Source organism: Notamacropus eugenii, chromosome Y, assembly GCF_028372415.1.
Source record: "Notamacropus eugenii isolate mMacEug1 chromosome Y, mMacEug1.pri_v2, whole genome shotgun sequence".
NCBI lineage: Eukaryota > Metazoa > Chordata > Mammalia > Diprotodontia > Macropodidae > Notamacropus > Notamacropus eugenii.
Genome location: NC_092880.1, coordinates 6147679 through 6167978, shown reverse-complemented (window position 1 = coordinate 6167978; position 20300 = coordinate 6147679). Strand labels below are relative to the sequence as shown.

The window sequence follows — 20300 nt, the reverse complement described above, 5'->3', positions numbered from 1 at the left end:
AAACTTATTAACATATATACTTATTAATTATCAAAGAAAAATTATCCAGTAACTATGAACTTCTTTTATCACGGAGGAAAATTTCAAATACTCATCTTTGCAGTTCACACCTCATGGGTTGGGCCAAGGAACTTTTTCAAGTCCTAAGGCATTATACAATTTTGCAGCATATTTGTGTCTTCAGTTCCTTCTTTTCTGTTTTGTGAATAACTTTTCTGAATAAGATCAAGTTCCGTATATTTCGTCGGCATTAATAAGTAATATCCCGTAACTATGTGTCTCCTTCTTACAGATGAAAAGCAATACAAAAGTCCTGTACTCGTTAGCTTTCCAAAAGAGTGAAAGCATAATTCCTCTACTTGTTTGTTTCCTCTTCACAAAAACAGAAGATAGAAAAAAGCAGAAATGATGGAGAAGAATTATTCTATTCCACCTGAGTTCATCCTCTTGGGAATCAGTAGTACTCCCAAGCTGAAAGCTGTCCTTTTTGTTTTCTTTCTCATCATTTATTTGGTTATTCTTGTAGCAAATCTTGGGATGATCATCTTAATCAGGATAGATCCCAAACTCCATTTGCCCATGTACTTCTTCCTTAGCCACATGTCCTTCTGCGATCTCTGCTACTCCACAGCCATTGGCCCCAAAATGCTGGTGAACTTCTTCGCCAAAGACAAATCCATTTCCTTCCTTGGTTGTGCTCTGCAATTCTATGTTTTCTGTTCCTTTACAGATTCTGAGTGCTTGTTGTTAGCAGTAATGGCTTTTGATCGCTACATGGCAATAAGCAACCCGCTGGTTTATACAGTAAATATGTCTAGCAGGGTTTGCTACATATTGATTGCTACTGTCTACATGGTGGGGTTGATGGATGCTCTTCTTCATACTACTTTAACTTTCACACTGAGTTTCTGCAGGTCCAATGAGATTAATCATTTCTTCTGTGATGTTCCTCCTCTTCTATTAATCTCTTGTTCTGATACCCATGTCAATGAGCTGGTGATCTTCACTGTCTTTGGATTCATTGAAATGGTCGCCATTTCAGCAGTCCTCATTTCTTATTGCTACATAATCCTGTCTGTTTTTAAGATCCACTCCACTGAGGGTAAATACAAAACATTTTCAACCTGTACTTCTCACCTAACTGCTGTCACAATCTTCCAGGGTACTCTTCTTTTTATGTACTTCAGGCCAAGTTCTTCCTATTCACTAGACCAAGACAAAATGACCTCCTTATTTTATACCCTCGTCATTCCCATGTTAAACCCCTTGATCTATAGTTTGCGAAACAAAGATGTGAAAGGGGCCCTGGGAAAACTGAAAACTAAAATATATTCTTAATATCTGTTGCTAACATCTCAGTGAATTGGACTCTATAGTAGGAGATTGAATATCTGAGATTTCAATCAATTCATTAAACACATGCTAAGCCACCTGAACTGCCTGAAGTCTTATTGAAATGACAATATTAACATACCAATACAGAAACACTGAATATCAAACTGTGAAAGGAACCTCAGAGTTCACCTGGTCCAATATATACTTAAACAGCAATTTATTCTAAAATATTTCTGATAGTTATCTATATTTATGTTTATCTATCTATCTGTGTGTCGATCTATCTATCTATGTGTGTGTCAAATATTTCTTGCAAAGTGAAATTATCCAAATGAATTTGTATATACTCACACGCATACATATATTTACATATTATAATACATATGTACACACATATAAACAGGTAAACATGTACATGTATACATATTGATATATGTATTACTTTTATACATTAAAGAATATGAGTAATTGAGACTTTGGGAAAATAGAACTATTAATCACAAATTATATCTTTACCTCAGAGAGTTATCTATATAATGATGACCAATGCAAACTGACAAAATCTTCTACATTTGTCAATATCTCTTCTATCAACTTTTCACTCTTTAATTCGAAGTATGTTACAATTGTGACTTTATTTTCTATATTAAAGAATTATTGTTTCCTTGGCTAGATGTGTGATTTCATATGTCTAGGAAGATCCTGGTAAAGAATTATCCCCTCTACCAATTCAGATTGGGATTGGAGAAAAATTTCCCAGGATCATACAGCCAAGACTATTGCAAAGATTGGATTTCTACCCAGGTTTTCATCACCAAGTGTAGTACTCTGTATCTACTGTGTTTCTATGTTTTGATTTTCAAATGACCTAATATGTGGAGAAGGTTTTGCACACTGCAAACTTCATTGTGGCTTTCTGTGATTATATTGTTTCTCTGAAACATCCAAAAATCTCCTTTTAATTTCCTAACCCAAATGATCATGGGTTAGAGACATGCATTGCAGTGTAGGATTTCCCATCATCTCTTTTATTTTATTTTATTTTTATTCAGTTCTGTTCTTTTTCTCAAGGAACTTGAAAGTTCTGTATTTCCGTGAATATTCATTGTTTTCCGTGACGAATTATACTTATAACTAAGTATAATACATAATTATATAATATATAACTGGGTAAGACACTTTTAGTTGTAATCTTAGCTCCTTTGCCTTCCAAAATATGATATACTAAGCTCTTCAATTTGTTAATGTAGAACCTGGTAAATGTCATGATATCTGATAGTATATTATAAGCTCCATTTAGTCTCACTGTCTCCCAAAGGAGAAGCTATCTACTCAAACATTCAGATTACTATTCCCAGAATTAAAACTATTTAAGAACTTATATCAAAGATTAAAATTTAGTTACAATTTTCCAATTATACTCAAGCTCAGGAAATGATAATAAAACATTCTCTTTTAAGATTCCAAGACGTTCTCCATTATCATCATTAGATCTGTGCAAGATATGTGTTCTTTTGTTGGGAGAGAGATCATGCATCCTCTGTAAGCATTACTACAATTTATATCCTATCACAGCCACTTGTCTCCTTCCACCTGTTCATCATTTCTTATACCACAATGGGATACCACTACATTCATATACCACATCTTGTTCAGCCATTCCCCAATTGATGGGCATCCCCTCGATTTTCAGTTCTTAGATGCCACAAAAAGAGCTGGAATAAATAATTTTTTTTCATATGGACGCTTTTACCATTTTTATGATACCTTTGGGATACAACAATAATGGCAGTATTGGTGGGTCAAAGGTATGCACATTTTATAGCCTTTTGGGAATAGTTCCAAGTTGCTTTCCAGAATGTTTGGATCAACTCATAGTTTCACCCACAATGAATTAGTGTTCCAACCCTACCACATCTTCTCCAATAATTATCATCTTGTTTTTTCATGTTAGCCAATCTGATAGGTGTGATGTGGTACCATAAAGTTGTTTGGATTTGCATCTCTCTAATCAATATTGATTTTAATCATTTTTTTTCATATGACTATAGAAAGCTTTAGTGTCTTCCTCTGAAAACTTCCTATTCATAACGTTTGAGCATTTATCAATTGGGGAATGACTTGCATTCTTGCAAATTTGACTCAATTCCCTATATATTTTAGAAATGAGGCCTTTACATTTCTAGCATATATAGAGAACTGACTCAAATGTATAATCATACAAGTCATTCCCCAATTGATAAATGGTCAAAGGATGTGAACAGGCAATTTTCGGAAGAAGAAATTAAAGATATCTATCATCATATGAAAAAATGCTCTAAATCACTATTGATTAGAGAGACGCAAATCAAAACAACTCTGAGATACCACATCACACCTATAAGATTGGCAAACATGACAGAACAAGAAAATGATAAATGCTGGAGAGGATGTGGGAAAGTTGGAACACTAATTCATTGTTGGTGGAGCTGCGAGCACATCCAACCATTCTGGAGAGCAATTTGGAACTATGCCCAAAGGGCTACAAAAATGTGCATACCCTTTGACCCAGCAATATCGCTACTAGGACTATATCCCCAAGAGATCATAAAAATGGGAAAGGGTCCCACATGTACAAAAAAAATTTATAGCAGCACTCTTTGTAGTTGCCAAAAACTGGAAGTCAAGGGAATGTCCATCAATTGGGGAGTGGCTGAATAAATTATGATATATGAATGTAATGGAGTACTATTGTGCCATAAGAAATGATGAACAAGAAGACTTCAGAGAGGTCTGGAAGGACTTATATGACCTGATGCTGAGGGAAAGGAGCAGAACCAGGAGAACTTTGTGCACAGCAACGACCACAGTGTGCAAGAGTTTTTTCTGGTAGACTTGGAATTTCGTAATAACGCAAGAACTTCTTAAAAAAAAATAATAAAATCCCAATGGTGGTTCTCAAGGCAAAATGCCTTCTACACTCAGAGAAAGAAATATGGAAGTCATTCGCAAAATGTAGCAGATCATGTTTGTGTATGTGTAATTTTTTTGTATCATGTTTTGATTTGTTATATGATTTCTTTCATTTATTTTAGTCTGACTACATAGCATGACTATAGTGAAAATATACTCAATAGGAAAGTATATGTAAAACCTATACATAATTGTATGCAGTCGTAGGGAGGGAGGCGGGTAGTGGAGGGTAGGTGTGAGGGGGATAAAATCTCAATTGTATGGCAGTGATTGTTAAACATTAAAAAATAATAATAGAAAAAAGAAATGAGGCCTTTATCATAGACAATACGTGTAAAAACAAATTTTTGCCCAGTTTTCTGCTTCCCTCCTAATCTTGGTTAAATTGGCTTTGTGCAAAAACTTTTCAATTTAGTGTAATCAAAATTATCCATTTTGCATTCCATAATGTTCTCTATCTCTTGTTTCATCATAAATTCCTGCCCGACAAATTATTCCTTGTTCCCTTAATTCGTGTATACTATCAGCCTTTATACCAAGATCCTATACACATTTGGACTTTATTCTGACATATGGTGTCAGAGATTGGTCTATGCCCAGGTTCTTCCACACTACTTTTCAGTTTTCCAGGCAATTTTTTTCAAACGATTTCTTATCCCAGATTCTGTGTTTATCAAACTGTCAAAATGTCAAACATTGTCACTGACTACTGTGTCGTGTGTACTCAAAATATTTCGTTGATCTACTCTCTCTTTCTTAGACAGTACAAAGGTTTTTTGAAAATTGCTAATTTATGATGAAATTTATGAACTCGTATGGTTTGGCTACCATCCCTAGCATTTCTTTTAATTAATTCCCTTGATATTCTGGACCTTTTGTCATCCAAATGAATTTTTATATATTTTTCTAGCTCTATAAAATAGTTCTTGGTAGTTTGGTTGGAATGGCACTGAATAAGTAAATTAATTTAAGGAGAATTGTCATTTTTATTATATTAGCTAGGGCTTCCCACAAGCAACTGATTTTTCTCCTAATTGTTTAGATCTGACTTCATTTGTGCCAACATTCTTTTGGAGTTGTGTTTATTAGTCCCTGGGTTTGTTTTGGCAGGTAAATCTCCAAATATTTTTGGAACACTGAAAACCATTAAAATAATAAAAAGAAATTTAAAAAATAGAGTCCAAATGGGTACATGACCTATGTATAAAACCTGGTACTACAAGCAAATTAGGGAGGAAGGGATAATGTGTTTGTCAGATTTATGGAAAATGGGCAAATTTATGACCAATGAAGAAACAAAGGACATTATGAAAAGCAAAATATATGATCTTGATTGCATTAAATTTAATATTTTTTCACAAACCCAATGCAAGAAAGATTAGGAGGGAAGCAAAAAACTGAGAATTTTTACAACTAGTGTCTGTATTAATGGTTTCATTTCTAAAATATATAGAGACCTGAGTGAAATTTACAAGAATACATGTCATTCTCCAATTGATAAATGGTCAAAGGACATGAATAAGAAGTTTTCAGAGGAATAAATTAAAGCTATTTATAGTCATATGAAAAAATGTTCTAAATCCCTATTGATTAGAGAGGGAAATCAAAACAACTCTGAGATACCACATCGCACCTATTAGATTGACTAACATGAGGAAACAGGATGATGATAAATGTTGGAGAAGATGTATGTGAGTTGGAACACGAATTCATTTTTGGTGGAGTTATGAGGTGATTCAGCCATTCTGGACAGCAATTTAGAATCATGCCTAACAGGCTACAAAAATGTCCACACCCTTTGCCCCAAAAATATCACTTGTAGGACTGTATCCCAAAAAATTCACAAAAATGGGAATAGGTCCCACTTGTACCAAAATATTTATAGCAGCTCTTTTAGTGGTGGCCAATAACTAGAAATCCAGGGATACCCATCAATTGGGGAATGGCTGAATAAGATGTCGTATATGAATGTAATGGAATATTGTTGTGTTATAAGAAATGAAGAACAGAAGGACTTCAGGGAGGCCTGGAAGGACTTATATGAACTGATACTGAGTGAAACGTGCAGAACTGCACAAGTAAAAGTAAAACTCAAGGTGTGTGAGGACTGTTTCTGATAGACTTAGTCCTTCACACCAATGCAAGGACCTAACGCTTTCCCAAAGGACTCTTGAGGCAAAATACCATACACATCCAGAGAAAGAACAATTATACTGAAATGTAGAATGAAGCTCACTAGTTTCTCTCATGGTTTCTCCCAATCATTTTGATTCTTCTCTGCAACACGGCCAATGTGAAAAATGTGTTTAGTAAGTATCTGTGTAGAACCCATATAAGATGGCATGCCCTCTGGGAGAGGGAATGGTGAGGGAGGGTAAGAAAATTTAAGACTCTTGCAAGTCATTGCTGAAGACTGAAATAAAATAAATTAATTTAAAAAAAGAAAAAAAGAAAAAGAAAAATTTGTAGTCTAGAAGGTGATATAGAATTCAGCATATAAAAATAATGATATTAGGGCATTTTTTTCATAATTACAAAGTATTTTTTTTTAATTTTTAATGTATGCAATAAACCAAACATTTCCACAGGGTGGAAATGAAAACAAAATTGTATATGAACTGCAAATCTACTATAAAAGACTTACTATTTCTTTCAAATATATAATAAAATTATCATGCAATTTGTTTCCATTTGTTTCTTTCTTCTCTAGCTCCCTCTTTAGCAATGGCTCCCATTAGACAGAAATAGTTGTTTTCTCTGTCTCTCTGTCTCTCTATCTGTCTCTCTTTCTCTGTCTCTTTCTGTCTGTCTGTCTCTCTCTCTTTCTCTCTCTCTCTCTCTCTTTCTCTCTCTCTCTCTCTCTCTCTCTCTCTCTCTCTCTCTCTCTCTCTCTCTCTCTCTTTCTCTCTCTCCCCCCCCCCACTCTCTTTGATCATGGCTTTCAGGTAGTCCCATAATTTTTAAATTGTCTCTGCTGGACCTATTTTCCAGGTCAGTTGTTTTTTCCAATGAGATATTTCACATTATCTTCCATTTTTTCATTCTTTTGGTTTTGTTTTGTGATTTCTTGGTTTCTCATAAAGTCATTAGCTTCCATCTCTTCTATTCTAATTTTTAAAGAACTATTTCCTTCAGTGAGCTTTTGGACCTCCTTTTCCATTTGGCTAATTCTTCTTTTTAAAGCATTCTTCTCCTCGTTGGCTTTTTGAATCTCTTTTGCCAATTGAGTTAGCCTATTTTTCAGGGTGTTATTTTCTTCAGCATTTTTTTGGGTCTCCTTTAGCAAGGTGTTGACCCACTTTTCATGCTTTTCTTTCATCTCTCTCATTTCTCTTCCCAGTTTTTCCTTCACTTCTCTAACCTGATTTTCAAAATCCTTTTTGAGCTCTTCCACGGTCTGAGCCCATTGAAAATTTACTTTGGATCTTTGGGATACAGAAGCCTTGACTTTTATGTCTTTCCCTGATGGTAAGCATTGTTCTTCCTCATCAGAAAGGATGGGAGGAGATATCTGTTCACTAAGAAAGTAACCTTCTATGGTCTTATTGTTTTCCCTTTTTTGGGCATTTTCTCAAACAGTTACTTGACTTTGGGGTCCTTTGTCAAGAGTAGGGTATACTCTGGGAATCTGTGAGATCTCAGTTCCTCTAAGGTGGCACAATCAAGCGTGTACTGGTCTAAACTTGGAGAGGGATTTTTATGCCCACAATTTTAGCAGTTACCTCTCTACAGCCACCTGGCCTCCAGCTCTGAAGTCAGCATTGGGGGCTGATTTTCAGATAAGCCGGATGGGCAGGGCCACCATTCAGTTTGAGACAAACACCTGCTAGGCCAGGGCCTCCACTCAGGCCTGAGGTAAGTCTCAGCTCTTCAATGCCCCCAGGGGTTTTTAGGCTCCAACGTTGGAGCTTCTGTACGGGCTGCTGTGCAGGCTCTGTGGCTGTTGCCTGCTGCGGGAGCTTTGGGAAGTCCCTTCTCCCTTCCTGGACAGCTGATAAAACCCTGTCGCTGACCTTTGGCGACTGTGGGCCAAGGGATCTGAGGATCTGCTACTGCAACTGGAGATTCTTCCTCCGAGGTGTCCTCCTCCCAGAGTCTGGTCACGCTGTGCCCCTTGGCCAAGGCTGGGCTGGGCTCCGTGCTCGGCTCCACGTCCAGCACAACCAATGTTTCTGTGGGCCTTTCAGGTCACCGTGGGCTGGAAATCTCCACTCTGTTGTTCTGCACTTCTGCTGCTCCAAAATTTGTTGAGAGTCTCTCTCTACAGGTATTTTATGGGCTGTGGGGAGGACTCTACATAAGTGTGTCTTTCTAGTCCGTCATCTTGGCTCCACCCCCTGCTAATATCTTATTTAAAATTTTTGCATCTCTATCAGGAAAATTGGCTTATAATATTTTTCTCTCTTTTAGCTCTTCCAGATTTGAGGATCAGAATTAAATTTGTATCATAAAAAGATTTTTATAGTATCTCAACCTCTCCATCTGTAAACTTGAGAAATCTAACATCAAAATAAACCAGACAGAGTTTAAGGAAGTGGATAGGACTGTGGATCAGGTAGATATGATAGATGTCTGGAGAAAATTGAATGCATTTTGAAAGGAATATATCATTTTCTCAGGGGTACATGGCACACATAAAAAACTGATCGTTTAATAGGGCATAAAAACCCCACAATCCAGTGGAAAAAGGAGGAGATAGTCAATGTATCCTACTCAGATCATAATGCAGCAAAAACTATATGTAGTAACAAACCATGAAACTACAGACTAAAAATTACTTGGAAAGTAAATAATCTAATCCTAAAGAATGAGTTAAACAACAAATCATAGAAGGAATAAACAGTATTCAAGACAATGACAGTACTGAGACAACTTATCGAAACTTATGGGATAGTGTGGAAGCAGTTTTTACGGGAAATATTACATCATTGAAAGCCTACGTAAATAAAATAGACAAAGAGGACATCAAAGAATTGTACAGACAGCTGAAAAAGCTAGAAAAAAGAACAAATTGGAAATCATCAAGTAAATATCAAATTGGAAATACTGATAAAGAAATGAGTGCAAATATTGCAATAAAGAAAACTATTTAATTAACAAATAAACTATGAGTTGGTTTTATGAAAAGACTCATGCAAATATTAAACTTTGGGTCAAATTGATTAAAAAAGAAAGAAGAAAATCAAATTACTAATATCAAAGATGGAAAGGCTTGGTTGGTTAGTTGGTTGGTGGGTTGGTTGTCCTTCACCTTCGAAGAAGACCAAAATGAAATCACCACTGTAATGTGAAATTTCTGTATGTTCCATTGGCTGATCAGACCAATAAGTGCTCGGAATGCTCTACCGCAGGTTGGACACAGATAGTCCGTGTGAATATTTGGGGTGATTATCCCAAATTTGTGCATCCTGTGTTTACTTTGTACTGCGTCAATTCTGATTTGCTCAAAGAGCACAACACCTTTTCTTATGTGGGCAAGCCATGTTGGGCGGTCCTGTGCCAGTGTCTCCCGTGTTGCACAGTCAAATCCAAAGTTTTTGAGAGAGACCTTGAGAGTGTCCTTGTCTCGTTTCTTCTGGCCACCATGTGATCACCTGCCCCATGCAAGTTCTCCGTAAAATAGTCTTTTTGGCAAGTGTACATTTGGCATTCAAACAACGTGGCCAGCCCGTGAGAGCTGCGCTCTCTGAAGCATAGTTTGAATACTTGGCAGTTCAGCTCGTGCAGGGACTTCAGTGTTTGCTACCTTATCCTGCCAGGTTATCCCCAGAATCTTCCTAAGACAGTTCAAATGGAAACCTTTCAGTTTCCTGGCATGGCACTGGTAGACTGTTCATGTTTCACAGGCGTACAACAATGAAGTCAACACAATGGCATTCAGTTTGGTAGTCAGTCACCTCTTCTCTCCCAAACTTTTCTTCAGAGCCTCCCAAACACTGAGCTAGCTCTGGTAATGAGTGAAACCACCTCATTGTCAATGTGTACATCCCTCGAAAGTACAATATCAAGATAAGTGAACTTATCCACAGCATTCAAAGCTTCTCCATTGGTTGTAACCAATGGTTCCACATATGGATGGTGTGATGGTGGCTGATGGAGCACCTGCGTTGTGTGTGTGTGTGTGTGTGTGTGTGTGTGTGTTAATTATTAGGCCAAAATTGGATTGTTACTATGAGCATAAAACTGAATTTCATCTGCCTTCTTATTGAGTGAGGAATCCTGCATCTCTCTAAACTTTGCTTGAACTTTGCTTTTGATGGAATTAAATGCTGCCTTCTTAGAGATGGATGAACTATACTGCTGGTAAATCCTGTGGAGTTTTCATTTGTCATTTAGCAGCTTCTGAATTTCCCCATCATTTTCACCAAATGAGTCTTGGTGTTTGCGAGTATTCTGACCCAGATGAGCAAATGCAGTGCTGTACACCAAATCTCTGAACGCTGCCCACTCCTTTCCTACTCCACCGTTGCCAACTGGGTGTTGGCTCAACTTTCCCTCCAAGTCAGCAGCAAACTGTTCATGCTCAGGGAAGGGCTCTAATTTGTGGACATTAATTCCTCTGGTAGTCATTTTGCCTTGAGGTCGGCGCTTTTGATGAATGTGAATAGTTAGCTTGGAAAGGGTAAGTCTATGATCAATCCAGCACTCTGCACCGCACATTGCCTTTGTCACTCTCACATCTTGTCTGTCTCTTCTCCTTACAATCACATAATCTGTCACATGCCAGTGCTTGCTCTGAGGGTGCATCCATGAAGTTTTATTCCATTTAGGTAAACGGAAGACAGTGTTGGTGATGAGAAGGTCATGTGACACACAAGTCTTCAGCAGCAAATGATCTTTGCTGTTGCTGTTTCCAACTCCATTCCTCCCTAGGACTCCCTGCCAAGTCTGGTAGTCTGAACCTATTTTAGTATTAAAATAACCCAGAATTACAAGCTTGTCCTCTTTTGGCACATTAAAGATAAGGGTCTCTAGGTCTTCATAAAATTTGTCTTTGACTTCATTAGGGTTTGCCATGGTGGGAGCATAGGCACTGATGATGGTGGCATGTGTTTTCCTGCGAGTGGCAATAGCATTGTCATGAGACTGTCATTCAGTCCTTTTGGCAGGCATGCCAGCTTGCTGATTAGATTGGTTTTGATTGCAAAACCCACACAAGCTTCACTGCGCTCCCCTTCACTGCGCCCACTCCAGAGAAAGGTGTATCCAGCTCCAACTTCAGTAAGGTGGCCTTCATTTTCCCACCTTGTTTCACTCAGGGCTGCTATTTGGATATGATACCAGTTGAGTTCTCTTGCAACAAGAGCAGTTCTTTCAGGTCTACTGGATTTTGTGTTGTCTATTAGTGTGCTCACGTTCCATGTGTGATGGTGAGTGGAATCATCTTTGCAGATGTTTTTGTACATTTTTTCATGCTTCGACCACATAGTGAGATTCCCCCCCCCCCCTCCTCTACCGTGATAATCAGGCCAGGGTTGGGTAAGCAGGCAGTGTTTAGGGCACTTTTTCTAGTCCCCTTCCTCACACCAGGAGGTGAGCAGTGCGATCCTTAAATGGCTGCTGAGACACCCAGGAGGCTGCCGAGTCCCACTGCTGCTTCCAGTGACAAACGACCCTATGGCCTGGGCCGCCTATGTGCAGGGTTGTGACTACACCTCGGCAGCCATCACACCAAAGGTACTGATACTGGTCCTTCCTCAACACACCTTACTTCTTGATACAAGTGTCAAGTAAAAAGTGGACAGTACCTCACATTCCAGACTCCATCAGTACTGGCCCTCTACAACGTGGGAGATTTGAAACATTCATTCATTGTTGGTGGAGCTGTGAGTTGATCCACCCATTCCAGAGAGCAATTTGGAACCATGCCCAAAGAGCTGCAAATATGTGCATACCCTTTGATCCAGCAATATCACTTCTAATACTGCATACCAAAGAGACCATAAAAATGTGAAAGGGTCTCACATGTTCAAAGATATTTTTAGCCGCTCTCTTCATGGCGGCCAAGAACTGGAAATCAAGGGATGCCCATCAATTGAGGAATAGTTGAACAAGCTGTGGTATAGGAATGTAATAGATTACTATTGCACTATAAGAAATGAAGAACAGGAAGACTTCAGACAGGCTTTGAAAGACTTATATGAACTGATGATGAGTGAAATGAGCAGAACCAGAAGAACAATGAGCACAGTAATAGCCACAGTGTGCGAGGAGTGTTTCTGATACACTTAACCCTTCACATCAATTAAAGGACCTAAACCTTCCCCAAAGGACTGTTGAGGCTAAATGGCATCCACATCCAGAGAAAGAACAATTGAATTGAAACACAGAATGAAGCACATTAGTTTCTATTGTGTAATGTTTTGGTTTGGCTTGGTTAATCTCATGGTTTCTCCCAAGCAATTTAATTCTTCTGTGCAACATGAGTAATGTGAAAATGTGTTTAATAAGAATGCATGTGTAGAACCCATATAAGATTGCATGCTCTCTCTGGGAGGGAACGTTGAGAGAGGGGAAGAAAATATGGCTTAGAGAAGTGAATTTTAAAAATGAATACAAATAAATTAAATTTCAAAAAAGAAAATTTCACAATCCATAATCTAGAAGGTGATATAGAATTCAGCATATAAACATCATGATATTAAGACACTATATTGCACCTTATAATTAGGTATTTATTTTATTTTTAATATATAAAATAAACCAAAGGCTTCCACAAAATGGTACTATAAAAAGTTAGTTGTAAATGAACTGCAAATTTACTATAAATAAATTACTGTTCTTGTCAAATATATAGCAAAATTATCATGTAACTTTTTTCCATTTTTTCTTTCTTCCCTGACTTCCTACCCTAGACATGGCTACCATTAGACAGAAATAGTTGTACACAAACACTCTCTCTCTCTCTCTCTCTCTCTCTCTCTCTCTCTCTCTCTCTCTCTCTCTCTCTCTCTCTCTCTCTCTCTCTCACACACACACACACACACACGCATGTGTATGAAAAGTTATTCTATGCATATTTTTATTTGTTAGTTCTTTCTCTAGATGCAACTAGGATGTGTGTTCATATGTCCTTTGCAGTTTATTTGGATATTTATAATAGACACTTGTTCAATCCAAGCCATTATTAAAACAATCTTATTGTTACTGTATTTAATGTTCCCTTGGTTCTGCTCATTTTGCTCTTCATTATTTCTGTCAACTGTTTCTAGATGTTTTCTAAAATCATTAAACTCATTATTTTTATAGCGTTGTAGTATTCCTTTACACATATACCACAACTTGTTCAGTCATTTAGATATTTCTTTTGAGAGCTAAGTCCATTTGAATATTAATTTTTAAAGTCTAGAACACACTGCCTTGACATATTAATAGGAATTAACACTGTTGATAATTAAGAAAAATATTATTTTCAAAGTGCTATATAAATTTTAAAGCAGATTGCAAATGTAATTTCTTTTCCTCCTTTTACTTCTTCTTTTCCACAGTACAGTGCATATGTTAATGACTTAATAAATGCGTTTGAAGCTGAATTCAGTTTTTTTTTTATCTGAAAATGAAAACTTTGGGACAAAATGGTTCATAAATTATTGAACGATTTTTTAGGCCCTGATCACCATTCCTCTCCCTTCTATGCATCATTTTCCCAATATCCTCTATTACGAACACACAAAAGCCATGTAAACTGAGATCTCCATCCAGACAATCATCCAATTTGTGAAAACACACACAAGCACACAGACACAGACACACACGCATAAATACACACTAGAGGACTTAAAGTTTCATTGTGTCCCCAGCTTCAGCTCCCACTTTGGTCTGGGGTAATGTATAGCTAAAGGAAGAGAAGATTAATGAAATTTCCCTTTGGATTAATTAGATAAATGTTTACACAGGTGTGTAGAGATAAATCAGAGGCTTCCAAGCTTAAAGTTCAAGATGTTACTAAAAGTGACTTCCCTTCACTTGAGTCCATCAGACAAGACACATGGCTGCTCTTGGGCCAGGTAAGTTTTAGAAATTTCAAGAGATGGTATTGTAGGATCGTGGCTGTAGAGGACAGTCTCCTTAGGTGACCCACACAGATGAGAGTTCCAGAGATTTGTGACTAAAGGGCCCTTATATAATTAAATGTCAGGGAAGCTAAAGAATTAAGGATCAATAAATTTCAACTAGAACTCTGAGGAGTACTCATTCCTGTGTTTATGAACTAGACTTGTGTGTCATTATAGAGGGAATTTTTAGTGAGGAATTTCCTTGTGTCACGGAAGATCATAACCTGCTCTCCAAATTATTATTATATTATGATGAAGACTGAGGTTAGTGGTTAAATGACTTGTGCAGGATCATATAACCTGTATGAAGAAAAGGTCGAAGTTAACACCAGGTTTATTTAACTCCAAAACCAGTAAAATATATATCAAGTAAACATGCATCTTGCCATGCATAAAAGATTTGATAAATATCTGTCAAATTGAATGAATAGGATAAGATTTTAATAAAATTTCCAAAAACATTAATGTGAATATTTTCTTTTGAGCCTGATGACAAATCTTTGTGTAAAATATGTATGTATTATTAATTCCTTTTACCTTTGAGAAAGGTGATGCTCAGAAGGGTCCTTTCAATTGTCCTTAGTCATACAGTGAGAGGGAAGACTCCATGTTTCTAAGAGTAGTTCTCCCAGGTAGTTCTAAAGGTAGTTATATCCTTCATAAGACATGACCTTTCACCATACACATAGCAGTAAAAAAAAAAAAAGCCTCGTTAAATTGAACTGAAGCTGAAACTTAGCGAGCACTTGGATACAACTGAATATAACTAGTCTCGGCTGAGATTAACAACGTTTTGTTTTTCTGGTTCATTTTTATTCATGCTACTCTGTGTCAGACATTGTACTAAGCAGTGAAAATACAAAGAAAATTACAAAAAATAGTACCACTCTCAAGGAACAGACAATCTAGTGGGAGAAGCAATATACAGACAAAATATGTGGAAATAACATATATACATAAATTGCAAGTATCAAAGGAAAGCATAGATAGTAAGGAAGACCAGGAAAAACTTCCTTATTTCAATTTATTTATATATTTTTAGTTGTCAACATTCATTAACACAAGATTTTGAGTTCCAAATTTTCTCCCCATCTGTGCCCACCCCCACCCCAAAAAACCGTGCATTCTGATTACCCCTTCCCTAATCTCCCCTCCCTTCTATCACACCCCTCTCTTTCTTTATCCCCATCCTTTCTCTTTTCTTGTAGGGCCAGATAGATTTCTATACCCCATTATCTATATTTCTTATTTTCCAGTTACATACAAAAGCAATTCTCAACAATCATTCCTAAAACTTTGAGTTCCAAATTCTCTTTCTTCCTCCCACCACACCCATTCCCACTGAGAAGGTAAGGAATTCAATATAGGTTATATATGGTAGTTTTGCTAAAGACTTCCGTAATAGGCATGTTGTGAAAGACTGGCTATATTTCCCTTCATCCTGTCCTGGCCCCCGTTTATTCCATTCTCTCTTTTGACCTTACCACTCCCAAGAATGTTGACTTCTAATTACCTCCCCTCTCACTTGCCCTCCCTTGTATCATCCCCCACACCAAACTTATCCCCTTCTCCCCTACTTTTCCATAGTATAAGACAAATTTTCATACCAAATTGAGTGTGTATGTTATTTCCTTCTTATACCAAATGTGATGGGGGAAAGGTTCACTTTTCCCCTCTAACCTCTCTCTTTTCCCCCTCATTGAAAAAGCTTTTCCTTGCCTTTTTTAGGAGAGATAATTTGCCCCATTACATTTCTCCCTTTCTCCTCCCAATATATTCCTCTCTCACCTCTTAATTTTTTTTTTTTTAGACATCAACCCTTCCTAATCATCTCACTCTATGCCCTCTGTATATAAGATTTTCTTGCATCACTTTCATTTGTCTTCTCAATTTTTTGTCCACTTCGCTTACTTGATTTTCAAAATCCTTTTTAACCTCTTCCATGTCTTGAGAGCATTGCATATTTGTTTTGGAGGTTTTGGATGCAGAAACCTTGACTTTTAGGTCTTCCTCTGTGGTAAGCATTGTTCTTACTCATCTGAAAGGATTGAAGAAAATATCTGCTCACCAAGAAAGTAACCTTCTATTGTCTTTCTTTTTCCCTTTTTTGGGCATTTTTTCACCGGTTACTTGACTTTTGAGTTGTTTGTCAAGAGGAGGGTATGCTGTGGGGACCTGTAAGTTCTCAGTTCCTCCAAGGTGAAAAATCAATGGAGAGAAGTTTACTCCTCTCCTGGCCTGCGCGCAACTACAAGCACTCCTTTCTGAGAATAGAATTCCCTCTCCAAAGCCTCTTCCAGCTCCACCAGCCAGTGCTCCTCCTCAACCCAGGGCCACTACTCAGGGCTGAGATCCAGATCAGCAGCTCAGTTCTCACAGGATGTTTAGGCCAGGGCTTCAACAGTGGAAGTTGCTACTGCCTGGGGCGGGGGCTAGACTGGTGTCTTCAGTTTTCCCTCAGATGAAAGAGCTTTTTCACTGACCTTTGAAGCTGTCTTTGGCATTTTTGAGTTGTGGAATCAATTACCTGCAGCTGCTGCTGGTGGCACAGCCTGGAATTCCACGCCAGTCCTGTCCTTGCCACAGTGTAAAGACTGGACTGTGTTCTGGCCAGCACCTGGTGGGACAGACATTTCCTGTCCTTCTTCAAGGCTGCCTTGGGCTGCAAAACTATTTCACTTTGTCATTTTGTGGCTTCTACCGTTCTATGATTTGTTTAGAGTAATTTTTATAGGTATTTTATGGGCTATGAGTGGAGATTTTCTAGTGCATCCTTGTACTCCACCATCTTGGCTCTGGCTCCCCCTGCTATCTCTATTTTTGAGGGTACTATCATCTTTTCAGTCACCAAGATTTGGAAACTATGGTGCCCTCCCCTTCCTCCTTTTCTTACCTCCTCTCCGAGAGAGAGAGAGAGAGAGAGAGAGAGAGAGAGAGAGAGAGAGAGAGAGAGAGAGAGAGAGGAACGGAGAGAGTTGGAGAGAGAGAGAGAGAGAGAGAGAGAGAGAGAGAGAGGAACGGAGAGAGTTGCAAGGTTCTATCAATTTTACCTTTGGATCATAACTTCTTTATAACCCCTGTTCTCATTTTAAATTATCAAAGCTGTGGTGCAAACACTCAACACCTCTAAGTAGGATATTCTAGTAGTCTTGTGGTTTGTCTACCTGAGTCACTCAATCACTCTCAGATCTCCTCCATCCTTTAATGAGCTATCAGATTTTTCTTCCTAAAGAGTAGATCTGACCATGTCACTGCCCCACCCCTCTCAATAAACTCTAATGGCTCTCTATTACATCAATGTTTAAATGAATAATCTGCATAGCTTTTAAAACCCTCTATGTATTTGTTCCACTTTTATGTTTGCATTCTATTCATACCACCAACTACGTTACTTCCTTAGAGACAGCTAGGTGGCACAGTGAATAGAGTACTGGACCTGGAGTGAGGAAGATTGGGGGAATTCTCATTTCATTTAAGAAACAAACTGTGTTACTTTGAGTATATCACTTAAACTTTCTCTGCCTCAGTTTCTTTATATAAGAAAAGACAATAATACCACCTCTCTCTTAGGGATTCTAAGAATAAAATGAGAAAACTTATTCAAAGCACATGTGGTGACACAAGATTCGGTATTTATCACTGGACATTTCATTTGGAATTCTATCAATGTAGGGTTTCTTTCTCTTAGCAACTTTGCCTCCCAGATTCTTTGTCAATACAATTAGTAGTTAATACCCCATATTATACAACAAGAAGCTCTCAGTCCTCTTTAATACATATACATTGCCCTTGAAAATATCATGCACAAATACATACATACATGTGGGTGTGTAGGATTGCATGTTGTCTCATTTGACTATGTGTTCCTTGACAGAAGCACCTATTTATGCTTTCATTTGTGTCCACAGTGATTATCAAATTGACTGGCACACAGAAAGTCCTCAATAAACTTTTTTGAGTTGAGGTCCCTATTTTATCATTGAGAAAACTAAGGCTGAGGAGTGTTTGGGTATTTGATCATGGGCACATAATTAATATATGTCTGAGGCAAGATTTCAGTTGAAATCTTGAGTCCAAGTATAGAGATGCTTAACCAGTAGTCCATTCCATTCGTTCAAGACTGAAACACTTGGGGTCATTAAGTTTTGGGGAGAAAGATTATGAAATAACACACGCTATTTCTCAGGATTGTTTTCAGGAGAACATATATGAAGATCTTCATTTAATGTGACTAAATACTTGATCAAAGGAAAATTATCCAATAACTCTAAATTTCTTCTTTCACAGAGGAAAATTTGAAATATTGTTTTCTACAGTTCACACTTCATCAGATTGTGCAACAGAATTTTTTTAAGGCTTCAAGCACTATAAAATTGTGAGGCATCTTTACGTCTTCAGATCTTTCTCCACTATTTTGTAAATATCTCATCTGGATAAGAAGAAATTTGATATCTTTCTTCAGCATTAATATGAAGTGTACAGGAACTCTATTCCTCCTTACTGATGAGAACCAATCCAAAAGCCCTCTTCTCATTAGTTTACAAAAGAGTGAAAATATAATTCCTCCACTTGCCTCTGTCCTGTTCACAGAAACAGAGGAGAGAACAAAACAGAAATGATGGGGAATTACTCCATCCCAACTGAGTTCATCCCCTTGGGGATTACCAATGCTCCAGAGGTAAATGTGGTTCTTTTTGTTCTTTCTCATCATTTATTTGGTTATTCTTGTAGCAAATCTTGGGATGATCATCTTAATCAGGATAGATTCTCAACTCCATTTACCCATGGATTTCTTCCTTAGCCACATGTCCTTCTCTGACCTCGGCTACTCCACTGCCATTGGCCCCAAGATGCTGGTGGACTTCTTTGCCAAAGACAAATCAATTTCCTTCATTGGTTGTGCTCTGCAATTCTATGTTTTCTGTTACTTTACAGATTGTGAGTCTTTATTGTTAGCAGTAATGGCCTTTGATCGCTACATGGCAATAAGCAATCCTTTACTTTATACAGTAAATATATCTAGCAGCGTTTGCTATTTATTGATGGCTGGTGTCTACATGGTGGCCATGGTGGATGCTCTGCTCCATACTACTTTAACCTTCACATTGTCTTTCTGCAGGTCCAATGAAATTAATCATTTCTTCTGTGATGTTCCTCTTCTTCTATTAATCTCTTGTTCTGATACCTATGTCAATGAGCTGGTTATCTTCATTGTCTTTGGCTTTATTGAAATGGTCAGCATTTCAGTAGTTCTCATTTCTTATTGTTATATAGTCCTCTCTGTGTTTAAGATCCGCTCCTCTGAGGGCAGATGGAAAACATTTTCAACCTGTTCTTCTCACTTAACTGCTGTCACAATCTTCCAGGGTAATCTTCTATTTATGTACTTCAGACCAAGTTCTGCCTATTCACTAGACCAAGACAAAATGATCTCCTTGTTTTATACCCTTGTCATTCCCATGTTGAATCCCTTGATCTATAGTTTGCGAAACAAAGATGTGAAAGGAGCTCTGGGAAAACTGAAAAATAATATATGTTCGTAATATTGGTTACTATGATTTCCATGATTTGGACCCTATATTGGGAGGTTGGAGTCCAATTCAATTCATTAAAGGTATTCTAAGCCAATTGACAAGTTTGAAGTCTTATTGAAGTGATAATAATAACATGTCAGTATACAAACACTGAATCTCAAAATGTGAAAGGAACCTCGGAGTTGACCTAATCCAATCTCTACTTAAACAGGAATATATTCCATAATTTTCTATATGCACAATATTCCTTGAAAGTGAAATTGCCCAATCAATGTGTGTATACACATATACAACAATATACACATGCATACATACACATATAAACGCATGTATGCATGGACATATACACATATACACATATGCATGAAAGGTATGAGTAATTGAGATTTTAGGAAAATAGACCTATGAATCACAGATTATATCT

General features: G+C 37.5%; 1 protein-coding gene and 1 pseudogene across 1 annotated transcript; both read left to right on the top strand.

Annotated features, from left to right (window-relative positions):
• Positions 1 to 405: 405 nt before the first annotated feature.
• On the top strand, positions 406 to 1338 carry LOC140516626 (olfactory receptor 5W2-like). Its single transcript, XM_072627628.1, has one exon. It carries the CDS (start codon positions 406 to 408, stop codon positions 1336 to 1338), a length of 933 nt encoding a protein of 310 aa, XP_072483729.1.
• Positions 1339 to 18957: 17619 nt separating this feature from the next.
• LOC140516792 (olfactory receptor-like protein OLF2) lies at positions 18958 to 19885 on the top strand (annotated as a pseudogene).
• Positions 19886 to 20300: the final 415 nt, after the last annotated feature.

Bases quoted from the DNA above. Each gene is read 5' to 3' on its own strand.
- LOC140516626 (XM_072627628.1), top strand. From the start codon at position 406: ATGATGGAGAAGAATTATTCTATTCCACCTGAGTTCATCCTCTTGGGA.